Source organism: Lineus longissimus, chromosome 1 (genome assembly GCF_910592395.1).
Source record: "Lineus longissimus chromosome 1, tnLinLong1.2, whole genome shotgun sequence".
Classification (NCBI taxonomy): Eukaryota; Metazoa; Nemertea; class Pilidiophora; order Heteronemertea; family Lineidae; genus Lineus; species Lineus longissimus.
In genome coordinates this window covers 2439027-2463521 of record NC_088308.1, presented here as the reverse complement: position 1 = coordinate 2463521, position 24495 = coordinate 2439027, and the positions used below count along the sequence as shown (strand labels likewise).

The following is a 24495-nucleotide window of genomic DNA, read 5'->3' as shown; positions in this document are numbered from 1 at the left end:
GGCCTCTGCGGATGTTGTGGGACAAGGTTATATTATGCAAAATGAAAAAAGTTGCAATCGAAATTTTTTTTCCCGATTTTCTCCTTAAAATATGCTGATATCCTCAAACTTCATGATCAATGAACATTGTGCGCCATACCGTTTGAAAGAAAAGCATTCTATCTTTGTAACAAGGTGACGATTTTATTGAACAAGATCTTAGAAGAGGTTGATGTTGCGCAAAATCTTCGTACTGAAGTGCCAAATTTCTCAAGTGACAAAATGTTGAACTAAGAATGAAAACATTGCAACACACCCGTCAAGTATTTCCTGGTCATTCCAGTGGATTCTCTCTGACGTGTTACTTTGTCAATAAGTCAGTATATATAGTGTAATCACGTCACTGCAGCATTCAACGCGAGTGCTATATTGATATTCTGGCGAATAGGGACTGGTGTGGCTGATCCGAATTACTGTCGTTTCGCTACATTGCCAGTTCGCTACAAGTCGTTTCGCTACATGTGGCGGTCGTTTCGCTACATGGTAGGTCGTTTCGCTACATGGGTGGAGTCGTTTCGCTACATGATGGGTATGGTCGTTTCGCTACATGGAGGACGTTTCGCTACATGGGTGAGACGAGCGAGCCAACGCGAAGGCCTTGCAAAGGCCTCCAAATCTGCATTGGAGTGCGTTTGAATGACCCCTGTCAATCAATAATAAGTACGTATACACGGATACAGACGGTTGAGCGAGCCAACGCGAAGGCCTTGCAAAGGCCTCCAAATCTGCGTTGGAGTGCGTTTGAATGACCCCTGTCAATCAATAATAAGTACGTATACACGGATACAGACGGTTGAGCGAGCCAACGCGAAGGCCTTGCAAAGGCCTCCAAATCTGCGTTGAAGTGCGGTTGAATGACCCCTGTCAATCAATAATAAGTACGTAATTGAGCGAGCCAACGCGAATGGATGTCTATGAGGTTACTGGTCCATTCAAGTGCGAACAAACGACAAGAACCCCTTGCGCGCCATCAAACTGTATAAGTTTTTTTACCGGCAAACTGTGCTATAATAAATTTGTAGTCACCACCGGGAATTATAGTAGGGTAAAATAGAGTAAAAATAATGACTACATCCATGTAGCGAAACGACTCCACCCATGTAGCGAAACGTCCTCCATGTAGCGAAACGACCATACCCATCATGTAGCGAAACGACTCCACCCATGTAGCGAAACGACTTGTAGCGAACTGGCAATGTAGCGAAACAGCCTGATACCGTGACGTGTAGGCCTATGTACTGTTGTACACTCACTTCAGTAGTGTCACTCACTCAGTGCTCACACTGTCACCTGTGTCGGTGTGTGTTATGTGTGAATTAACAATCTCCCGATCTTCGGTCCGTACAATGTCGAAAATTACATACACTGATACAGTAGGCCTACACCCGTTGAATTTCTCACATATAGTCCCTCCAGGCCTACTACAATCCATGAGTTTGATCGTCCACACACTGATCCAGTGTAGCCTATATTAATAGGCCTAGGCCCTAGGCCTAGTCATAGTGCGCTGCTTGTAACATGGATGTAAAGCCTCCTTGTTAATGTTATGTTTCGATAGATAAAAGACAGTTTAAGGATGTCGTGCATGTGTGATATAGTTTTCACAACAGCAACAATGTTTTTGTGTCAAACAGATGCGTAAAGATATAGATTTTAATGATGAATGGCGCAGTCACGAGCGTCCAGTGTTGCCGTGATCAGGTGACAGCATGACTGATCACAGTGCCAATTCGCCTCGGGTCTCCTTAGGGAGTCTTCCCTGAATGTACGCGTATGTGCTAAAAGTCTGACTGGATTCGCTATAAATAGGACACCTCTGAGGCTCCGTTGTCATGAGTTACCAAATTTGATGAAAAGGGGCCGAGTTTCACTGTTGTTTCGAACGGCGCTCTGTTCACCAACATTGCGTATTTCATAATCATATAGATATTTGTTGGAAATTATTCCTAGCTAAGTCATGTTTAAGTTGAAATTAATTGTTTCTGAGCTCATGAAAATGTTGTCATTCCATCTTAAGGGTTCTTTCCTGAATTTACGCAATGATGACGTGCCCTCTTAATACTTTGGTCTGAGTGCTTGGTGCTACGACTAGTCTATAATAGCATTCTCTACGGTATGAACTCTAAGGGTGTATTCAACTTCTCGTTCTCAAATCTGTATGTGATGAAATTCCTCGTCCATGAAACTACAGGACTTTTATGGGTTTTTTATTCTAAATTCACCAGAATTCGAAAAGTTGGTATCCACCAAGTTCACCATTATGACTTTTTTCTACCAGTTTTCATTGCAAGATCTGTTTTAGGAAAAACTAGTAACTCTACTATGTGATTAATACCCCATACGATTTCTATTAGACCCAATCCACAATAATCAAAAAGGTTATTTATTCATGGCTTATGGCCAATCTCATTACCAATCTGGCTTCACGGCCTATTAGTGTATTACATCTGACACCTTTGTTTGGTTATCTAAGGCAACAACAGACTCAGTCAACCTTGAAGGAAAGTTTGCGTGTGTTACATAAAACCACTACCTGTCACATTTTATACCTTCTAATGCTTGGTTCAAGCATGCAGTGCAAGCAGAATATTCTTTCTGGCAGGGTGTGCACACTTTGACTCATTTCAACATTATGAAATAGCCAAATGACATGTGTTCAGCATCAATGTTCCAAAAGGTGGGTGTCACCTACTAAATCTTGACATTATATCGTTTTACAGGCAAAAGGGATTTTGGAAGAGAGCCCAACTTTCCTTTGATTATTTTTTTGTGGAAAATATGTATTTTTAAGAGTCATTGCATGAGAGAATCAGGCAAAATCTGGTACTTTCATTGGATCTGGCTGAAAGTTGCTTTTTTCATGACTTCTTGTAGAATTGATGATATTATGTATCTGTTTCAATTTCTCATTCCAGATGCTAAAAACCCTCTCCGCGATTGCAACTGAAGAATCTTGTATGATTTGCAAGGGTATGTATATCAGCATGACGATGGATCGGCATGATATGCCATGACCTAGCTCACATTTATTTCCATAGTAAGGTCAACCTCTGCCAAAGGAAAGCAAATCATGTGAAAAATTGAGATTCAACCATAATTTTTCGGCATTTAGTATAATGACTACTGAGTACTAATACAAATACAAGCAGAAATGCTGTAATTTTATTACACATTTGTGCCAATTTATTATTTCAGATGACACAACCTTGTCCGCAATTGCATTCGAAGATTCTTGTTTGATTTCCAAGAAGAAGGGTAGGTATAGTATCTGGTTATGACTCGTCTGCCTTGTCAATAGAGGTGCCACTGTCAAATCTGTGTTATTGTTGGTAAAATAAACTTGTAACTTGACTCCCACAGATCCTCAAGGCAGTGAAAATATTCCAGACTTATAATTGGCGAGTTATATGGAAAAAGGATGAAACAATTTATTTTGGCATGAAGAATACAAATTACGAAACACATTCTAACTGTTATCGCCATTGCAACTTTATTATGTGCACTCTCCTAACTAATCAAAGATATTAAAACTTTCAACATATCCATAATTTGAATTTCAAAATGAAAGATTTTTATACCAAGAAATGTTTATAAAATGCCGTAATAAATTCGGTACAAATTTTTCCATATCATGTTTTGGTCATGTAATTAAAAATGAATTGACAGTGACACTTCTCTCTCCAAATCAGGCGGGTTATTCAAAAGTTGTAACCATAGTAAGATGTTTTGTGTGTGTGTGCGTGTGTGTGTGTGTGTGTGTTTGAGACGGGATAGGAAAAGGGTGCGGGAGGTCATGTGGGGCGGGGGGGAGAGACTATGGTGACTGTTGTGAGAGTTGGAAGTGTGTCTGATGACCGACTTGCTCATTTTGTAGCTATTGTTGTTATTCTAGTTGTTAGAGTAGTTATCGTAGTTATCTAGCTATCGTAATTATCTAGCTATTATAGTTGTTATTCTTTTGTTTCCTGCTTATCATCTATTTGAACCTATTCAGCTTTCAGTTGTCCAGGCCAGGCCAGGTGACCAATGACGATGATAGATTGGGTTCGATTCAAGCTATACGCTTGGTGTATTTGGTTATCGTGACTGGCGACTTGAGTCTATCTCATCTCATGTCCAAAGCGCGGTGGCTGGGTCCCAGGCATGCTTGCCACTTTGTTCTGCGGTCCTCATCTAAGTTTCGACGGTGATGACATGGACTTAGGTTCAAAGTACGTGTTCCCTTTGAGTCATTGTGGTTGATTGATGGGGGGAATAGACAGTTGCGTGTCGCTAGTCATTCAATTGGTCCCCTTGTTTTAGAGTGTTGGCGGGATAAGTCTTACGACTGTTAACAATAGTAAGCAATAGCTGGCCAGCGATCCCCTACCTGATCTCGAGGGGGATGGAATGACTGGGGTTAAGACCTGTTGTTAACCTGCGGAATTTCGTCGGATGAAATGTCAGGCGTGTCCGTGTGGGACTTGTGCTGAACCTGTTTAGTACAAATGACGAAGACATTGGGCTCTTTGGATAACAACAGTGTTCTTCACCTCCTTGTGCCTCACAAAGCTAATAATATACACCCCCTGAAATCGACAAGACGGCGATGAAGAAGGAGAGCCGGCCTCCAACTCGTCAGCCGAGAAGACACTGGATGGACCCCAAGAAGATGTTGCTGCCAATGTTGGAGCCATACAGGGTAAGCATCACTTAGTCGTCAGTTATGTCTGGATTAAAAGAAGATGTCAAAATAACTCTGAAAAAAGTATCAATCTGTCGTACAATTTCAACTTTATACGTATTGGGGTGCTACACTCAATTCTGTTCAATCTGTTTTGAAACCTCTTCAACCAATTTGGTTCAAGAATGCAATTGAATGTGCTTTGTTGAATTCGCATTGACTGATTCTCATTAAAACTTGTGGTGTGCGCGTTAATACATATCAAAACAGTCCGTTGACAGGGGTCATGCACACAAGCTTGTGTTCTGTCTTGATTATCTACTAATTACAACAAAGGGCAGGGACACTCATCCGCGAAAGGCACGTTACTACAATACGTGGCAAGAGTTGCACTTTTCAAATCGAATTGCATGCGCATTAGGCCAAGTGTGGTGCAGCCGTTTCGAAACTGGTGTAGCCAATTCGTATTCCGGAGAGTGCTCTCTGGAAAACAGTTTTAAATCGGATTCAGTGTGAACGCAGCATGCAGTAGAAACACACAGAAATTAGATAAACCCCTCAACAAAATTTATGATTCTTTTTAGGCAGCCCGAGCCAACATTGTACAAGGGCCACAAGGACAAGGGACACAGGAACAAGGGACACAAGGACAAGGAACACAGGGACAAGGGACACAAAAGACGATGTTGCAGTCTACAGGGTGAAATTTTGATCTGAATCTTGACGACCAAATAATTAGGAGTCGATCAGAGAAAAATAATAAAAAAAGAAGTAGAACTTAAAGGGTGTCATTGAAATTAATGTCAACTTATACATAGGAATCATCCCAAATAGACTGAAGCCAAAAGAAATTATTTCTTTTCTGTGAATCCTCTACCCCCTTATTAATATTATGACTAAAAACTGAAGACTCTGTCTTCATGTCTTCAACAAATGAAATTGGCCAGGATTCATGAAGATTACGCCTGCCAAAGAGTTTGCCGATCAACATTTTATTCCCAAGAAAACGCTGTCAACTGACAACCATCTCGCCCATATGAAAAGAAGAAAATCTTTTGGTTTCAATCTATTCATTTTGAGATAGGTCCTTGAATGTATTTTTCCTGTTATCTAGCCCTCTGCAGATTGAGATGATGGCTGTCGAGAAGATCCAACCACTCAACCACAGTCTACAATTCGTGCTATGGTAGATGTGACTCTCAACGATTTTGGATGACAAAGGAATCCAATGCATATATGGTAAATATAAACAGATGACAAGACGGTAAATGGGTGAACACGCCATAGGCTGAGTTCGTTTCATCAAGTCGCAAAATGGTTGATTTTATCTTCAAACTGCACGAGCAACCTCAGTTTGGAATTGAATTGCTAATCAAGTGTCAAGTACTCTAGCGTTGTGGTCGTCAGTATTCTAAGCCTTTTAGAAAATTAACTGGTAAATTTGATAAAACTGAATGAAAGGCCCTACGGCACATGCATCAATCATGGTAGAATAATGGAGTAACCTTAAATTTTGTTTTCCAGTCGCTCACAGATACGGGCAGACGACGGAGATTCGAGTGGATTCAGTGGATCGAATGGTTGCGCTGAGGGATATCCATGTGCAGAGTGATGAACCACAGTTCAGCAAACGATGCCTTGACAGACCAATTCAAGGAGAACCTTCGCTAAGATGAAGAAGGGAACGTGTTTACTGTGTGGATGGGAAGGACACTTAAATGTCCGTCATTCTAATAGACTATTATGACAATATTCTAATTGACTAGAATGACAATCTTAACTCGAAAGGGACTCTCTGGACTTACAGAAAGCTACGGACATAGAGCCCTGACATGATACCCTGCAGCCACCATGAGGACAGCCTATCTCATACCTACGGAAGGATGCCATCACACGGTAATATAAACAAATCAATTTCAGTTTTTCAAATGCCCTTAGGTATGGCCATTGGCCTGATTTAGAGATCGTGAGCTCTCTGTTGAGGAACAATTTTCAAATGTTATTTTTGCGACACCAATTACAGTGCAATTTTCATCAAACTCGCGGTGATGATAGTTTTGACCAATCTCAATTAGTAAAACAATAAAATGTTGCAAAAAGAACTGGACGATAAAGAGTGTTCTTGGTTGTAAACAGGATAATTTAGTTATGTACATGCAAAGTCAAAGGCTTTAATCACGTTGAAGGGGGACTATAAGCAGGAAGGGGGGGGGGTTAAATTGGCCATCTTCAGGTGACTAATATGCAAAGTAAGAGCACTGGGTCAGGTTATATTCAGCACTAAATGTATCCCTCATACAGCGTGAATAGTTTCGACATACTCTGAGAGGTGAGAGACCCCTATTGGTGACTTTGTGTTAAACTTATCTTGCCTACCTTGCGGCTGCCTTTTGATTCCTCTTTGGAAAGCTGCCCAGGCACTTATTTGTAATGAGCATGAATATCAACTGTTGCTGATAAACAATAGCTGAAGACTCGGTAGAAACCCTTTGGTAGTGATGGTCAGGGTCTGGTTGCAAGTATTAAATAAAAGTAAAAGTGTGTTGTTTTATTACATAAGCAGTATTATGGCAACACCTTTTTGCACTCAATATAAAGAATGGTTAAAACTATCATCTGTGCAATTCTGATGAAAATCGCGTTGTTAGTATTCTAAAATACCTGGATTTAGAATGAACCGCACTTGTGTAAATGCACCATGTGCCAACAAAGCCTCGTTTTGAGTTCAGCGGTTATGGTTAGGCCGCTTGGGTTGGTGCAATGTCGGTATTGATTGACTAACCAAAACCACAAGGGTGGAGCTAAACCTCGGCTCAAAATAATGACTTGGAAAATGCTCCTTAACCAAACCGCCCTTTTGACAAAACTTCCCAAATTCTAGTCCTTTACCTCCCTCTGAAACTGCTGATTAAGGATAGAATTAGTCATTGTAATGAAATCAGGCATGTCGGGGAGGAACACAGATTTGTGTCTCTTGCTCATCCAAAGCAGCGCTCAGCGTGAGAGTCCTAAATGAAGGTTTATTAGAGAAGATGTTTTCGAAAAGTTCTTCGTCTGAAACCTATAGCACTTTTCTTAACCAGCATGAATTATCTACTACCACAAGATTATACGGTCAGCACAATGGCCCGGCCCCTTGACATTGAATTATCAACTTGAACATGAATGAACAACCTTAATTTTATGTTGTCTTTTTCTTTTCAGCATGATGAGCCGTCCCACAGAAGGGAGAAGGATGTTGTTGACCCAGCACATCCCAACCATGCTCCCATCGCCGTCAAGTAACAGTACGACGGTTAGATTGTATTTTGTCACCGTAGGCTTTATCGTTTTATCAAAATATCTGATTGAAAGGTGATTTAATGAAAATTCAAATTTTTCTGATGGTGAGAAGGCAAATATTTACTCTGCTTATGACAAGCATAGATTGTTTTAATCTATGTTTGGTTATGATCATGACTTGTGCCATGGTTCAAAATCTTACACTTTTCAAAGAAGGGATTGAAATTATCATTATGGCTTGTTTATGGCTAACAAGGGAGCCAACGATAAGTCGCTCCAGAACCCAAACAAAATAATTTTCAAGCTAAGTTTGTTCTTAAGATAAGAAGGAATAACAATTTGGGGGATGGGTTGTTTGTGGCTACCAGAGAAGCCAACAGAGCTCTGCCAGATGAGGACCCTGAAATTCTTTTCAGGCAAAAGTTATTTGTATGCTTAAAAATCACCGAATTCATCAGATATTTACTGGTATATCCATCACTTTTGACATGGGGTCCATGTGTTCTTGTTTCGCTGACCCCACGAAACAAGAACACATGTGTCTGATGGAACTGTAGGCCTTTCATACTGTTTCTCAATCTCATCAGTACCACAGAATCAACTGACATGGCCTGGGCTCTGATGCCCATGACCTTACATCACACTGGCTGGTTCAGTTGCTCAATACATGTACTATCATGCTCGAGACAAATGACCAACAGTGAATTGTTGAATTTGAATTTCCTCCTTGAAGAAATACCAAAACATCTTTCCAGTTGAACTAAAACAGTCAGATTTAAAACTCTCACTGTTTTATTCGAAATTTAAAGACTGATCCTTCCCTAGTGGTCACACTGTGAGCCGTTGTCAAAGCATGTCATTCGACAATGGTGGCATGCATGCATGTTTTGTTATGGCTTACCAGGGACCCCAAATTGTTGATGATGATGTTGTCCATGGGTACATCACCTTCGGCAATGAGTGATCACAATGGTTCCTTGATGACAATTTTTTACATGATACTGAATTGATTGAGAAAAGTGTAGCTTAAAAACGTCAACTTTTAGACGTTTTAAAACTTTTGTCCTGTATGAATGTATTTGTAAATCTTGCATGTAAATATTTTGTAAAATGTCTAATGAGATCTAGACTCCATGACTTGGCAAAAAGTATGGCAAAGCCAACTTTTAATCTTTGCCCTGTCGAGGTCACCTCTTTTGTCATGCAAACGACATGTCATGACTGCTCCCTTTGTTATGCTAAGTGGCAGCCAGCTCTGTCCAGTGGCCATGACAAATGTGGTTCCTTTGTTATTCAAATCATCAGCAGTGACCAAATCTATTGTAAGCTCACATGGCTCACCTGAAGGCATGAACAATAGGTTTTAATACAATAGCTATTCATGTATTATAACATGATGAATGCATGGAGAGGTTTAGTGCTAACTCAAACCATTGTGGTGGAGTACATGTAGTTGAGTCTATTGTTTTTGATCTCAATTTAGCATTGTGTTGCAAGGACACTTATCAGTGTTTCTTTGTGACATCTTGTAAAGAAGTTGGCCACGTCTTAAAGGGATAGAAAAACTATCATATCTCCCGGTCCTCTTCTTGTATTGGGCTTTCGGAGTGGTGCAGCCAAAAAATAATGTACTACGATCATTGTATGAACTATGATATACAATGTATTAAGTCATTTCAAACATAAGCACCTGTCACCTGTGTGATGGAGATGGCGACTCCCTCCGACTGCGTAGGTTTTCTCCCGGTATGCGGGTTTCCTCCTACACTACATTCCAAATCGTCATCTGTTTTCTTTGTAATGTACAGCAATAAAGTTTTTTTGAAAGAGAAACATTTTTTTTCTTATTGACTCGCCTGTTGACACACCATCACTAATCAAAACTTTTCATCGGAGCCACTGTTGTGCTTACCAGATATTGACCTTAAAAATTGGTCAAATAAAAAATCCCCCCCCCCCCCGAGGTCATCTTACCAAGTGGATTATGCATAAGGTTGCAACGACCAGAACCACTGTCTTGGACTACAAGCGCATACTGACCTTTGCACCCAAGGGGAAGAGTCCATTGATCATAATATTAGTTTGCATGGTAGTTCACTACCACTCGAGCTGTTTTCATGCTGGGTAAAAAACCAGTGGCATTCATTATAAGATAAGCCCCGAACCACAATCCTAGTCATGCTAAAAAAAGTCCCTTTGTTTTGATACAGATTATCGTGTTCCCCGAAATCTCATTCTGAGGAAATCGGGGGTTAATGTTCGCTTCTCAGCTTCAAACCCCCCCCAGGGACAATGTCACAATCTGTTCAACACCAGCATGGGCTGTCCACAGGTGGCAACATTGTCCTTGCAGCATCGCTTGAACAGTTTGTGTCCACAAAGGACTACTCATTTTGTAGGGGGGTCGAGATTTCATGCATCCACATCAATTTTACCCTGGAGCATCATCAGACGTTGTGACATTGTCCCTCCCTGCAGCATCTACCACTAAGTCTTTGTGCAAATGCTCACATCATAAATGGGGAAAGGTCTGGGCACTAAAATTCAATGCGGACAAGTGTCAGCTTCTAAGGATGGGAAGGAGGCCGCCGCCCTTCAGATATTACATTGGTGGGCGCAGAGTGGAAAATGAAATCAGGCCGGCAGATGATGTGAAAGATCTGGGTGTAACAACATCGCGGCTACTGTCCCCAGAGAAACATATAAATAGGATCAGTGCAAACGGAACAAGAATCTCGTTTACGATTAAGAGAACTATGAGGCACCTTGACCGTGATGCTGCTAAGATATGCTTTGCCGCGATGGTGAGATCCGGGCTGGAGTATGCATCACCAGTATGGAATCCCTATAAAGTAAAGGATATCAACAATCTGGAGAAGGTCCAGAGACGTTTCACAAAAATGATCATGGGTCGGTCTGGAAAAACATATAAGGAGAGGTTGCTCGAGCTAGACCTATTTAGTCTTGCGCATCGTAGGAGGAGGGGGGACTTAATAGTGCTTTACAACCTTTTTGAAAAACAATCCCCATTACTAGAGGGTTATGTGTGCCAGGCTGATCGCCACCACCAGACTAGAGGCCACTCAAGGAGGCTAGTAAAAACAAGGGCCAATACAAATCTAAGAAAGTACTCATTCTTTGTGAGGGTGGCGGCTGACTGGAATAGCCTACCAGAAAACGTTGTGGGTGCTTGCTCTTTGGAGGCGTTCAAGTCCCGCCTAGACAAACATTGGAGAAATAGTAACGAAGAGGGGATGTTCGGTTAGATCTTTGGTGTGTACATAGTTAGTCGTTAAAAAATGAACCTCGTATTGATATACAGTAATGTATGAGACTTTTGGCAAACGCACAGTAAAAAAATAATAATACAAAAAAATATTTTAAATAGATTATGGCGCCCGCACGCACGAATATACGTAAGATAGGAAAGCAACGGCTAAAAATCAACTTTTGGTTAAACAGCTGAAAATTAATGATGATGATGATGATGATAAAAAAGGATCACAGAACTACCCCGAGTGATTATGATCTCCAGTCAAAGACCAACAACAGGATGCATCAGGACTCCACCCTACCGTTCTTTCTGCCCATGAGATGTAATTCTTTCAACTGCAAGTGATTCCACTTGAAAGTAACGGATGGAGTAACGAATGAAGTAACTACGGTTCCTATCAGATTTACAGTACTGCCACGTGCGTCAGAGTTTCCCGCCAGAAGAATGAGACGGTCACATGACAGACACGACAGAGGGAATTCCTCAGTCCGTCAACGCTCACCACTTCCCACAGAACATTGCAGAATGATCCGCCAATAAGCGGCTCGTGTTTTGTTAAGAAATAGAAGATTCGAGTTGAAATACTCTGTAAAGATCCCATATACGGTGATCTTTTCAAACATGCATCGAATCTGGTAATTATATACAATAACTTATTATTCACGTAGTTTCTATAATCATAATACACACTTGGTATGACTACATTTGGTCATTCAATCAATGGCATCCGACAATCGGACATGGGCTAATGCACACATTTGTCATTTCCCCCAACCTGATCTTTTTTCTGAAATCTAATTGTTCGCCACACATCACAGGAACGTAACACATAAGTGAACACAGGTTGGACAATGCTTCAAAAGATTATCGTGAATGTACTTTTCATTAGGTCATCCAACATGTCCATCGGCGGCATCCCATAGATTGACATCATCGATGTCGTCTTCATTCCAGCCAAGGAATTACTGTCGTTTCGCTACATTGCCAGTTCGCTACAAGTCGTTTCGCTACATGTGGCGGTCGTTTCGCTACATGGTAGGTCATTTCGCTACATGGGTGGAGTCGTTTCACTACATGATGGGTATGGTCGTTTCGCTACATGGAGGACGTTTCGCTACATGGGTGGAGACGAGCGAGCCAACGCGAAGGCCTTGCAAAGGCGCTAGGCCTTTGGTGCAGCATTAATATACGGCCCTTTTCAGGGCCCTCAAAAATGTAAAAGAGACAAATGTGCATGGCCTACAGATATTTCTAAGCAAGTAATAAAAATAAAGAAATAAATCGACAAACTCAGCTTTTGCAATAAATTCACGCAAAGCACGGTATATATTGAGAGTTAATTTACGTATAAATCTCATCATCCATCTGTATATATAGATATACGGTCAAATGATGGAACAATTAATTTGAGGCAGCTCAATGCATATATATCGGGTGTCCCAAAAAAAAATGTCCCAAAGTTCGACGGGTATAGCTGTTGGTGGACTGATCTCTTTCAAAATTCTCACAGTTCAATACTTCAAGATATTGTAAATATGATGGCATGGGAACCAGTCCTCCCGACCATTGTAGTATACACAGTGTATGAGGATTTTAACAAAAAATGGGGCCGGGCGTTTTTCGTAGGGGCGGGCGGGGACGATCACCAACTCTTTTTTTTATGTGGCCTAACCCAGGCCAGGACGACAAGAACCCCTTGCGCGCCATCAAACCGTATAAGTTTTTTTACCGGCAAACTGTGCTATAATAAATTTGTAGTCACCACCGAGAATTATAGTAGGGTAAAATAGAGTAAAAATAATGACTACATCCATGTAACGAAACGACTCCACCCATGTAGCGAAACGTCCTCCATGTAGCGAAACGACCATACCCATCATGTAGCGAAACGACTCCACCCATGTAGCGAAACGACCTACCATGTAGCGAAAACGACCGCCACATGTAGCGAAACGACTTGTAGCGAACTGGCAATGTAGCGAAACAGCCTGATACCCCTCACAAACTTTGGTCGATTTCGGAGAGAACATCTCATCTCATTTAGCCAATTGTTCAAGTGTTTCTTTCATCATGCCTACGACTCAGTTCGGGGGAGGAAGGCGAGGCAAGGCGAGTGCCACACTTGTTTACGGTACGTTCCTCTTGATTGATGATGGCTATATATTTTAAGGAATTACTGTCGTTTCGCTACATTGCCAGTTCGCTACAAGTCGTTTCGCTACATGTGGCGGTCGTTTCGCTACATGGTAGGTCGTTTCGCTACATGGGTGGAGTCGTTTCACTACATGATGGGTATGGTCGTTTCGCTACATGGAGGACGTTTCGCTACATGGGTGGAGACGAGCGAGCCAACGCGAAGGCCTTGCAAAGGCGCTAGGCCTTTGGTGCAGCATTAATATACGGCCCTTTTCAGGGCCCTCAAAAATGTAAAAGAGACAAATGTGCATGGCCTACAGATATTTCTAAGCAAGTAATAAAAATAAAGAAATAAATCAACAAACTCAGCTTTTGCAATAAATTCACGCAAAGCACGGTATATATTGAGAGTTAATTTACGTATAAATCTCATCATCCATCTGTATATATAGATATACGGTCAAATGATGGAACAATTAATTTGAGGCAGCTCAATGCATATATATCGGGTGTCCCAAAAAAAAATGTCCCAAAGTTCGACGGGTATAGCTGTTGGTGGACTGATCTCTTTCAAAATTCTCACAGTTCAATACTTCAAGATATTGTAAATATGATGGCATGGGAACCAGTCCTCCCGACCATTGTAGTATACACAGTGTATGAGGATTTTAACAAAAAATGGGGCCGGGTGTTTTTCGTAGGGGCGGGCGGGGACGATCACCAACTCTTTTTTTTATGTGGCCTAACCCAGGCCAGGACGACAAGAACCCCTTGCGCGCCATCAAACCGTATAAGTTTTTTTACCGGCAAACTGTGCTATAATAAATTTGTAGTCACCACCGGGAATTATAGTAGGGTAAAATAGAGTAAAAATAATGACTACATCCATGTAGCGAAACGACTCCACCCATGTAGCGAAACGTCCTCCATGTAGCGAAACGACCATACCCATCATGTAGCGAAACGACTCCACCCATGTAGCGAAACGACCTACCATGTAGCGAAAACGACCGCCACATGTAGCGAAACGACTTGTAGCGAACTGGCAATGTAGCGAAACAGCCTGATACCTTATTTTTTAGTCTTTTAAAATGCAATAAATTGCATTGTGACTATCATAAATTATCAGTTGTGCTTCAAAAACAGTTGTAGGCTGCACCCAATGTCAAATTTGACTAGTTTTGTTGGATAAATTTGTAATACGACAAAGCCTGAGTTTGTGTGTTTAAATTCACTGGCGTGTCCGAGATAGGATTAATGTCTGAACATACATAATTGTACGAAAACTTGGACTATTTAAGGATGAAGGTGATTATTGAATGCATAAGGACGAGAAACTCTTCAGTCACACTGTGATACTATATGTATATTATTCTGTTTATTTACAGGATTGGGTTATTATCCCAATACCCTGAACATACTTAAGTATGTATAAGTGTACCAGTATTTACACAATAAAGCTACTTTTAGCATGAAACCAACATTTGGTCCTAATTATCTTGAGTTTTGGTTTCAAGCTTTTCAAGGACGAAAATTTGTTCTCATAATTTGAAAAAACCTGCCAGAGAAAGTTCTTGGACGGTTCAAGGAGAATACAAAGGCCAAGCTGGATCAGGTTACCTATTTTGTCGCGTATCAGGAATCTTTACCTAATACCTTTGCAGCAAAAGTTCTTTTTAGCTCACCTCTTAGCAGAGGTGAGCTTATCCCATACCGTGGCGTCCGTCGTCCGTCGTCGTCGTCGTCGTCGTCGTCGTCGTCGTCGTCGTCGTCGTCGTCGTCGTCGTCGTCGTCGTCGTCGTCGTCGTCGTCGTCGTCGTCGTCGTCGTCGTCCGTCGTCCGTTAGCAGGGCACGTTTCGTAACTGTTAGAGCTATTGAGTTGAAACTTGGTACACATGTACCCTTATGTAATGACACCTGGGAGACCAAGTTTCGGTCCGATTCGTTTCATGGTTTGGCCACCAGGGGGCCAAACGTTAAAAGTGAAAATATGCAATATCTCCCTTAATAGTAGTCGGGAAATTTTGAAAAAAATATGGTAGGTACTTCTAGCAAAGGTGCATCATATATCCTCCGGGTTTTTGATTTGACCTCCTTTTCAAGGTCACAGAGGTCAAATGGTGTAAATTAGCCGTTAGGATGTAATGATGGCACGTTTCTAAACTGCAGTGACTATTGATACCAAATTTGGTACACATTTACCCCTTAGTCAGGTGATCTCAGGGACCGAAGTTTGGTCCAATATGATTCACCACTTGACCACCAGGGGGCAAAATCCAAAAACCTTAAAAATGTGATTATTCCTTAACTTCTTGCCCGATTGCCACCAATTTGATATCATGGGTACATCTAACCACCATACAGTATATGTCACACAGGTTTTTAATTTGACCTTCTTGTCAAGGTCACAGAGGTCAAATGGCGTAAATTGGCCGTCAGGCCGTAACTATGGCACGTTTCTTAACTGCAATGACTATTGATCACAAATTAAGTACACATGTACCCCTTGGTCAGGTGATCTCAGGTACCGAAGTTTGGTGCGATCTGATTTGCCGTTTGGCCTCCAGGGAGGGGGCCAAATCCTAAATTCTTCAAAATGCCATTATTCCTAGTAATGACTTGCCCGATTGGCACCAATTTTATATCATAGGTACATCTAATTCTAACAACCATTCAATGTGTCACCCGGGTCTTCTTTGATTTGACCTACTTTTCAAGGTCACAGAGGTCGAATGTACTGTAAATTGGCCATTTTGGGGAAATTGTAATTGCTTGGACCTACATCAAACCTAACACTACATGACACAAGACCATGCTCTTTATCCATCTTTCCTCCACATGAGGTGAGCACAATGGCCCTGGCCATTTCATTTATACCAACCAACAATACTGTTGATGGCTTCTCGGATGATGTGTAGGCTTCTTGGATGATGTGCCTGCTTTCCTCTCAGATCCCAGTGGAGACCAGTTTTGGATCGTTGGTTGTGACAGAATGGTCCATGACAAGTTATGACTATTATTCAAGACGCAGTGGACCAGCGTCGTCCCTCCCAATGAGGAGACAAATAAAATGACGAAATGGACGGACTCTGGAGTCTAGTTGCAACAGCCCTGCTGTTCATACAGCTTGTCAGGGTGTGACAGCCAAACTCGTCTGTGGGTGTGACAGTGTCAGGTTCCGATAGCCCAGCTCTTTTCTATTTATGTACAACTCGACAGGTCGTGACAGGCATATTCCATGTGCATGAGGGTCGCCTGAATATTGTGAGGGCGAGCCCTCACCTCACCCTCACATGTGAGTGTCATCAGTGGTAGGCCAATTGCAGTATTACGATCCAGGCAGTAATCAGGTATGGTGGTACCGGAGGACAAGGGAGTCGAGACGGCTCTTTGTCGAGTTTACAGAGCAGCCACGGCCTCTGCGGATGTTGTGGGACAAGGTTATATTATGCAAAATGAACAATTTTGCAATCGATTTTTTTCCCCGATTTTCTCCTTAAAATATGCTGATTTCCTCAAACTTCATCATCAATGAACATTGTGTGCCATACCAGTTCAAAGAAAAGCATTCTATCTTTGTAACAAGGTGACGATTTTGTTGAACAAGAACTCGGAAGAGGATGATGTTGCGCAAAATCTTCGTACTGAAGCGCCAAATTGCTCAAGTGACAAAATGTTGAACTATGAATGAAAACATTGCAACACACCCGTCAAGTATTTCCTGGTCATTCCATCATCATCATATCATCATCGTAACGGTATATTGTGTCGTAGGCTGATCAACTCTTGGGAAGAACTGGGCTTGATCTTGGGAATCTGTCAATGTCAATGTCAATCTAACCACCGGACGACATAACTACTGACAGTACTGTGACTAATCGATGTATACACGCTACAAAAGAGAGATGGAAGAGGAAATAGACTTAGTGGATGCAGTACATAAGGTATGCCCCTCCCATCGTTGACTGGTCTCAGCTAATAGATATATTCATGTAGATTCAACCCCTTAACTTAATGGATGTTGAAACCCCTGATTGAGACATAGACAACACAAAGGGCCATCTTGAGTGGCAGTGCCTGTGAGTTGTTCCCAGGTATGCATCAACATAGGTGTTGTGTTGAAATTGTGTTCCTGGAAAAATTGACTGTGTTGCTCTTCACTCTCCTGTAGACTTTACTGCAAGATGATCAATCTGGCCACTTTGTGGAAAGCAAAGGAAAAGTACGAAATAGTTATAATTACAGAGTAGCCAACTTATTTTGGACACTAGAATTAATGCATCCCTGCAAGTGTAAACTCTACTACAGGTGATAACATGAACCTTGTCAAATGTATTTCTCTTCACAGGTCCTGCAGAAGGAGTTGGATGAGAGGGAATCATTTCTTACAAAGGAAGACATTATGAAGTTATTGGTTAATGATAATGCTGAGGCCAGACCGTTTCGAGAAGGGTGTAAGGGGTACCCCGCACATCCACTATACAAGGAAATTGGAAGTGTCCTGCAGAAATGGTTGGACACAGGGTTAGTGTTTTGCTCATTTTCAATCAAACAAAAGTTCTGTACTTCTGCCAAAAAAATTTAAAAGTGAAGGTCAGGAAATTTTTCCAAACAGTTTTCATCACAAATAAGTTTGGTCTTTACAAAAAGTTGTAGTTAGACAGTGAAAGGCATTGACTTGTAGATTGTCCTCAGCTAGTCAGGTTCATTTTTTGAGATGGACTTTGGTTTTTCTGTCTGACAAAATATCCTTTTTATTTTTCAGTCATTGCATTGTCTTGGACCTGCCCACCTACGAGTTATTTGATGAGCAGGGCTATGAGCAAGTGAGGTGAGTTATTCTGCATTGTATTGTAACACATAGACTTAAATACTAACTGGTGAATCAAACTTGCGTGCCAAAGGCCTTGTGTACCATCAGGTTCTGTTACTCTTCTGATGATAAAGACCATTAAGAAGATATATCCTCACTCAAATTGTTTTAAAACTAAAACTTCGCTTCAAACATTTTTTGACATCACTTTAGTTGTTATCCTTTTCTGGTCTCTTTTGCCAGGCAAGAATACACCAAGTCCATCGAAGGCATGATGGTAGGCTTTAAAAGTCTGTGGTCAGTTTGGTCTCCTGATGAACGGTTCTACAGGGTCAGAGAAATTTTGCAGGTAAGTATTGAACAAAGAAATGTTGTCTGTGTTATGCTGGATAAGTATGTTTTGATGATGTGTAGCTGATCAATGAAGGTATTGGGGTCAAAAGCTCCCTATGATAAACAAAAGATGCCTAAAGATTCTCTCACATTTGTCATTTTCAGAGACTTGGAAAGCGAGGATTAATGGATATGCTTGGAATCAGGAAAACTGTTGGGACCTGCGAGATGTTTCCTCCACCAAGGTACACACTAGAGGAAACATTCAATGAGAAGCATAGGTGAGTTTTAAAAACAAATTCTTTGCTTATTATGTATCTCTGAACAAGTGGTCAGGACTTCAGAACAGCACTGAAAAGGGCAATGCCCAATTCCAGTTTATATCCAGTCTTCATACTCTTTAGATTTCTAAAACCAATGACTACAATATACATGTATCAAAGGTGTGCATGTTCATTAGATATGAAAGGCCCAAGCATCACAAAGACATTTGATTTCATCAGTAATGTTCTTCATTGTCATAATGCAAAACATTGACCTATACTCAGGAATTATTTTTTTCTTCTGCAGTGCTAATTCAGAGTTGACTGTTGGTGCACGAGCTTTGGCCAAGCATGGTCATAGAGACCAGACAGCTAGTTGGTGGGGGAAGAGCACTGGAAGTAAGTCACCTGGGATTGAACATGGCTGAAATATCCCATATCTGCACTCCAAACTCTGACATAGTGTCTATGAGATTTGATGAGACTTGAGCCAGGGGACCTACCCGCCGGGTAGTCCCTTTAACTCCATTCAAAGTCCCTATTATGAACTACCTCTGTCCCCACTGTATGGCGTTTCTGATGAGGTTGTGCAGGTGGCAGTGCAAATCAACTGATATTGAATAATTCTGAAACAATTGACTGAGTTTAGAGAGTTGTCCGATCAGGTCTGATTTACTGTTAAACCAGTCAGGAGCGGTTGTGACCTTTTAATTGATGGCACATATAATGTATGTATGAGCGCTGACTGCAGACCTAATTTGCATGTTCCCAGCAGATTGGTAGAGAAGTTTTCAGTTCTGTTACTATTTCACCTCTTCATTTCAGCGGAGGAAGCAAAGAATGCCCATGCTGTTAAAGTGATTGATAGGATTCTGAATGAAGCCACATGGATTAATATACATCAGCTTCAAGTAAGCACACAGTCAGAGGTGTCACAATGACATGACAGGGTGTCTCAGAAAGACAAGATAAGACGGCTTATTCACTTTCATAATGAAGTGAAGCTGGACTCTACCTCAAAAGCTTCCTTCAAGCTATGACCTTCAAACTTGAACTACCTCAGATTATGCATTGGCTGTACATATAATGCATTTCACCAAGTATAGATTAGAGATCTTTAATCCATAAGAAGACTTACGATAATGTTTTTTTATACTTTCAGCACCAAGTTGAGATTCTGGAAATCAGGCAAATTGATGGTGAGTACATGTGAAAAGTTTCATTGAGGGGCACGTGTTCACAAAAGTGCTGTATCTATTACAATGCTGACACATAATCATGTGGATCTTTCCTGACACTATATAGGAGTTAAACACAGAAGTTTCGATGAAATTACTTGAAGATGGATTATTATATGATTATAGTGGTTGCAATGATTATTATGTTTCCATCAAGTTCTTAATTTTTCCCAGACTGTCTTTTCAAATGGCCTCACTTTCTTCTTGCTCTGATTGCAGGGTATGGTGCCAGGTGGTCTGCTGATGGAGCTACGTTCCGGGGCTTCCTTGAGCCCCAGATGACAGAAGGATGGACTTGTGGATATCGCCATTAGAATGTCATTTTCAGCTAGTTTTCTCAGTGATAGCAAAGTGTGGTCCAACGGGATATAATGGGCACATTGTCACACATCCATATGCTGCTTTAGAAACACAGTGCTAATAGCAAGGACACACTAAAAGGTGTAATAGTGAATGCCTGGGACTTGGTTTATTTTCAGTCGAAAGCACAGGTGTACATGCAGATAACATACTTACACTTGAGTACAACAAATGTGCATTCTGGCAGTTTTACATCGTGGCTCGATTGACCACTGCTTGAGTCAGATTTTCTCCCTTATTTTTAGTCTTTGAACATGCAATAAATTGCATTGTGACTATCATAAATTATCAGTTGTGCTTCAAAAACAGTTGTAGGCTGCACCCAATGTCAAATTTGACTAGTTTTGTTGGATAAATTTGTAATACGACAAAGCCTGAGTTTGTGTGTTTGAATTCACTGACGCCCGAGATAGGATAAATGTCTGAACATACATAATTGTACGAAAACTTGGACTCTTTAAGGATAAAGGTGATCATTGCATGCATGAGGACTAGAAACTCTCCAGTCACACTGTGATACATGTATATTATTCTGTTTATTTACAGGATTGGGTTATTATCCCAATACCCTGAACATACTTAAGCATGTATAAGTGTACCAGTATTTACACAATAAAGCTACTTTTAGCATGAAACCAACATTTGGTCCTAATTATCTTGAGTTTTGGTTTCAAGCTTTTCAAGGACGAAAATTTGTTCTCATAATTTGAAAAAACCTGCTGGAGAAAGTTCTTGGACGATTCAAGGAGAATACAAAGGCCAAGCTGGATCAGGTTACCTATTTTGTCACGTATTAGGAATCTTTACCTCATACCTTTGCAGCAAAAGTTCTTTTTTATACTAACCTTGAACAATACTGTTGATGGCTTCTCGGATGATGTGCCTGCTTTCCTTGCAGATCCCAGTGAAGACCAGCTTTGGATCGTTGGTTTTGACAGAATGGTCCATGACAAGTTGTGACTAGTATTCCAGACACAGTGGACCAGCGTCGTCCCTCCCAATGAGGAGACAAATAAAATGACGAAATGGACGGACTCTGCCCTGCTGTTCATGCAGCTTGTCAGGGTGTGACAGCCAAACTCGTCTGTGGGTGTGACAGTGTCAGGTTCCGATAGCCCAGCTCTTTTCTATTTATGTACAACTCAACAGGTTGTGACAGGCTAATCCATGTGCATGAGGGTCGAGCAAAGACATCCACAGGCATATCAAGCAGGAAAATAGATCACCATTGTACACCACAAGAATTTCAACAAAAACAGACATGTTGATATGAAATTATCTTCCTTTATTTTCATGTTACAGAATACAAAAAATCTTACATATGCACCAGTACAGAAACTCTGAGTTTTCTATACCTGGATCAAAGTACCTCTCCCCAGGAAAACAATTGTGGGGAGGCTATGTATTCTATGGTTGTCGACCACTGAAGTTTCCATAAAGCCTCCTTAAAATAAGTCTGGTAAGCAGTTCGAATAGTTTAGATAACTGCAAATCAGCTATAAATGAAGAGTAAATATGTTCAGTAGTGCTGAATATAATGTTTATGTTATATCAGAATTTAATAACTCCCAATTCAAACTCAGATCAAGCAGAATTTCATTTACTTCGCTAGTTTTTTCGGATGGACGAAGGTTTATTCTAAACACATGCAATTCAAAAAGATGTTGGATCAAACTGTTTGGCAAAAGTTAGCAGCAAAACTACAATTTCTAGCAAATGATTTCCAAAGGATTTGAATAGCAGAATGTAAGAGATGATATATGAAAACACTGGCCTTAGGTTACCACCAGCTTGGAAAAATACCACAACATAAAATATTATATTCAAGAGACATTGAAACAAATTGTTGCCAATGATATAAGGAGCAAAAAACATTTCAATAATACAAAGTACAATGTAATTCATTTCCAATAATCTCTGGCAAAAATCAGAGAAAAAATTCATTCATTTCCATGCAACAATATATAACTGAGGCGTTCAAAACATTCCTTGTTTACAAGCAGGCTACATACTTCAAGTGGATCCAGCCACTGCATACCCACGTTCTCAAGGCAACAAGCATTGGTCTCATAACCTCTTTCTGCTTCCAACTAAGCTAAGAGTCCATGTTCTCAAGTTAACAAGTCTAAATCCTACATTTTTTTCTATCTACAGTCCATTCCAAAGATAATTTACATGGCAATAATATAAAAAGAATTGTCGAGGTCTAAAAGTAAAAGATCATCTCTTTTTGTTGCGGTTCAAATTCTTGAGTTCGTCAATCTCATTTTCTTGTAAGTGAACCTCCGCTGTTGTCTCTGATAACTGAAAACATAGCAAAAAAGCATTTTATATGAAGTTTTAACTATAACAAATTTAGATGAAACTGATTACCAATTAATGCTATTCAGCTTTGTGTGGCTCTCATTGCCATCATCCTCAAGAGATGGAATACAAAAATGGAGAATTTCCTACTCAGCAGTGGCAAGGAAAATCAGATTACAGTTAGACACTTTCTCGAGGTCATAACATGTTACATACTGCCAATACCCAATCGAAAGTCCAACATAAAATTCCGGCATTGTAGCACATAAAAGTGCAACACCACTAGCTTTTGTATCTTATTGTGGTCCTCTTGTAATTTCAGAAAATACACACCTAAAATCAAGGAAGAAATTGTTCTTCATTGAGATAGCTATTCCAAATGAAATTAAGAAATTGAACTGTCTACTAACCAAGTCTAATAAGATGTCCACCTTCATTTTTAACAAGTTGTTTTCTTCAATAAGCTGTTGGCTTTGTTTCTTAATCTTGGCCATCTCTCTGTGGACTGTAGCTGCTCCGCTTGTTTCTGAAAAGATGGAGAGACTGCTGACTAGACCAGAACCAGGAGTGTTTCACATTTATCCTTACTTGTGCCATACTGGGTCCCACACTTCTGTTTGCACATCAAATAAAGAGATATCCCAAGGTACTCATCTATTTTACGTCATTCTCAAAATTGTCACTCCGGAAAGTACACTTACCTGATATCCATTGCCCATTTTCAAAGGTCACTTCATTATTTCCCAACTTGACTTGGATCGGCCCATAGTCTAATGACAATTCCTGCTCTCGGAAATCTGGATCTGTGCTCAGATTCGATAAAGATGGTGCTTTTCTTGGGCTTGTTTTCTTTGGGGAGAATTTGTTCCCAAAGAGTGGCATCTTGACGTCTGAAAAGAAATATCAACTGTCTGATATCATGATCCTGAAAACCAATGAGAATGTGCTGGCCCATCCATCCATTATGAGATGTTTAGCAGGTTGTCAGTTTGACAAAGACTGTTTTGGCTCCGACCATTCACCCACCTAGCCTTTAGGCAACATAATCCTTTGGTTCTGGCATAGGGATGTGTTCACTGGTGACCAGATTGTTCAGGCCAGAGCAAAGCTGTCTCCCTCGGCCTTGGGTAAAGCTTGTCTGAATCAGTGAATGTCTCTTTCTTACTTGTTTAATGTTTATGATGTTTTGAAGCGTTTCTTTTGCACACTGCCAATGTCACTGTCACTTAGTTGTGCTCCTTCAGTTTAAATGCCCTTTTCTGGCAACACATGTATGGGATCCACCCAAGATGGTGACCATTAAGAAAGTGGATTAATCATTTTTTGGCAGACAGCCAAAACTTGAAATTATGAAATGAAGACTTCATCGCTGGCGCTGCATGCTAGTCAGTTGCTACCAAAAACACATGAAACTTCACCTTTTTGTCAAATTCAGTTGATAATAGAATAATCGTCTCAATCGAGTCGAAACTGACTTTGAACATGGTACCACAAAACTTACATTAACTCGCAGCAAGACTCTTACAAAACGATATGGTAGAGAATATTCGAAAAAATCTTCGAGAATTCAACCGGAAGTTTATGTTGCGTTTGAGCTCTGTAAGCTAGTTAATTTCTGCCACACGATACAGACATTCGAAAAACCTTTTAACCATATTGTTACAAAATGTGACTTATCATAAATTTCAACTTTTATCTATTTACTAATGTTTTGAAGTATCATGCATTTTTGTTTGCTAATTAACTAGTAATTGAATAAAAATGAAAATGTCTTACTTGTATCTAGTGC

General features: G+C 40.6%; 2 protein-coding genes and 1 long non-coding RNA gene across 8 annotated transcripts; 2 read left to right on the top strand and 1 right to left on the bottom strand.

Annotated features, from left to right (window-relative positions):
- Nucleotides 1–45: 45 nt before the first annotated feature.
- Nucleotides 46–9817, top strand: LOC135484489 (uncharacterized). 5 transcript variants are annotated; one of them, XR_010446455.1, is made up of 8 exons: nucleotides 46–174; nucleotides 2955–3009; nucleotides 3235–3294; nucleotides 4034–4720; nucleotides 5287–5402; nucleotides 5817–5941; nucleotides 6227–6598; nucleotides 7907–9817. It is a non-coding gene; the product is annotated as an uncharacterized LOC135484489 (long non-coding RNA). The 5 variants fall into 5 exon arrangements; XR_010446454.1 differs by lacking the exon at nucleotides 46–174 and adding an exon at nucleotides 231–355; XR_010446457.1 differs by lacking the exon at nucleotides 46–174 and adding an exon at nucleotides 1342–1376.
- A 7016-nt stretch (nucleotides 9818–16833) lies between these two features.
- Nucleotides 16834–21036, top strand: LOC135497809 (uncharacterized). The gene is made up of 9 exons (XM_064787739.1): nucleotides 16834–17339; nucleotides 17744–17919; nucleotides 18161–18226; nucleotides 18452–18557; nucleotides 18707–18822; nucleotides 19112–19203; nucleotides 19630–19715; nucleotides 19967–20003; nucleotides 20262–21036. The coding sequence occupies exons 1-9, from the start codon at nucleotides 17277–17279 to the stop codon at nucleotides 20354–20356; spliced, it is 837 nt and encodes a 278-aa protein (XP_064643809.1). The 5' UTR covers nucleotides 16834–17276; the 3' UTR covers nucleotides 20357–21036.
- A 630-nt stretch (nucleotides 21037–21666) lies between these two features.
- On the bottom strand, nucleotides 21667–24299 carry LOC135497796 (protein chibby homolog 1-like). 2 transcript variants are annotated; one of them, XM_064787719.1, is made up of 4 exons: nucleotides 24208–24299; nucleotides 23408–23596; nucleotides 23117–23232; nucleotides 21667–22706 (listed from the first exon to the last, which is right to left on the bottom strand). In XM_064787719.1, the coding sequence occupies exons 2-4, from the start codon at nucleotides 23586–23588 to the stop codon at nucleotides 22623–22625; spliced, it is 381 nt and encodes a 126-aa protein (XP_064643789.1). In that variant the 5' UTR covers nucleotides 23589–23596; nucleotides 24208–24299; the 3' UTR covers nucleotides 21667–22622. The 2 variants fall into 2 exon arrangements, with proteins under 2 accessions (XP_064643789.1, XP_064643798.1); XM_064787728.1 differs by lacking the exon at nucleotides 24208–24299 and adding an exon at nucleotides 23872–24011.
- Nucleotides 24300–24495: the final 196 nt, after the last annotated feature.

Excerpts from the sequence above, each read along its gene's own strand:
- LOC135497796 (XM_064787719.1), bottom strand. The coding sequence starts at position 23,588 with ATGCCACTCTTTGGGAACAAATTCTCCCCAAAGAAAACAAGCCCAAGA. Across the intron at positions 23,233-23,407 it reads AAATGGGCAATGGATATCAG|AAACAAGCGGAGCAGCTACA; the intron begins GTAAGTGTACTT and ends CCATCTTTTCAG. Across the intron at positions 22,707-23,116 it reads TGGACATCTTATTAGACTTG|TTATCAGAGACAACAGCGGA; the intron begins GTTAGTAGACAG and ends CTATGTTTTCAG.
- LOC135497809 (XM_064787739.1), top strand. The coding sequence starts at position 17,277 with ATGTATACACGCTACAAAAGAGAGATGGAAGAGGAAATAGACTTAGTG. Across the intron at positions 17,340-17,743 it reads TAGTGGATGCAGTACATAAG|GTCCTGCAGAAGGAGTTGGA; the intron begins GTATGCCCCTCC and ends TTCTCTTCACAG. Across the intron at positions 19,716-19,966 it reads TTAATATACATCAGCTTCAA|CACCAAGTTGAGATTCTGGA; the intron begins GTAAGCACACAG and ends TTATACTTTCAG.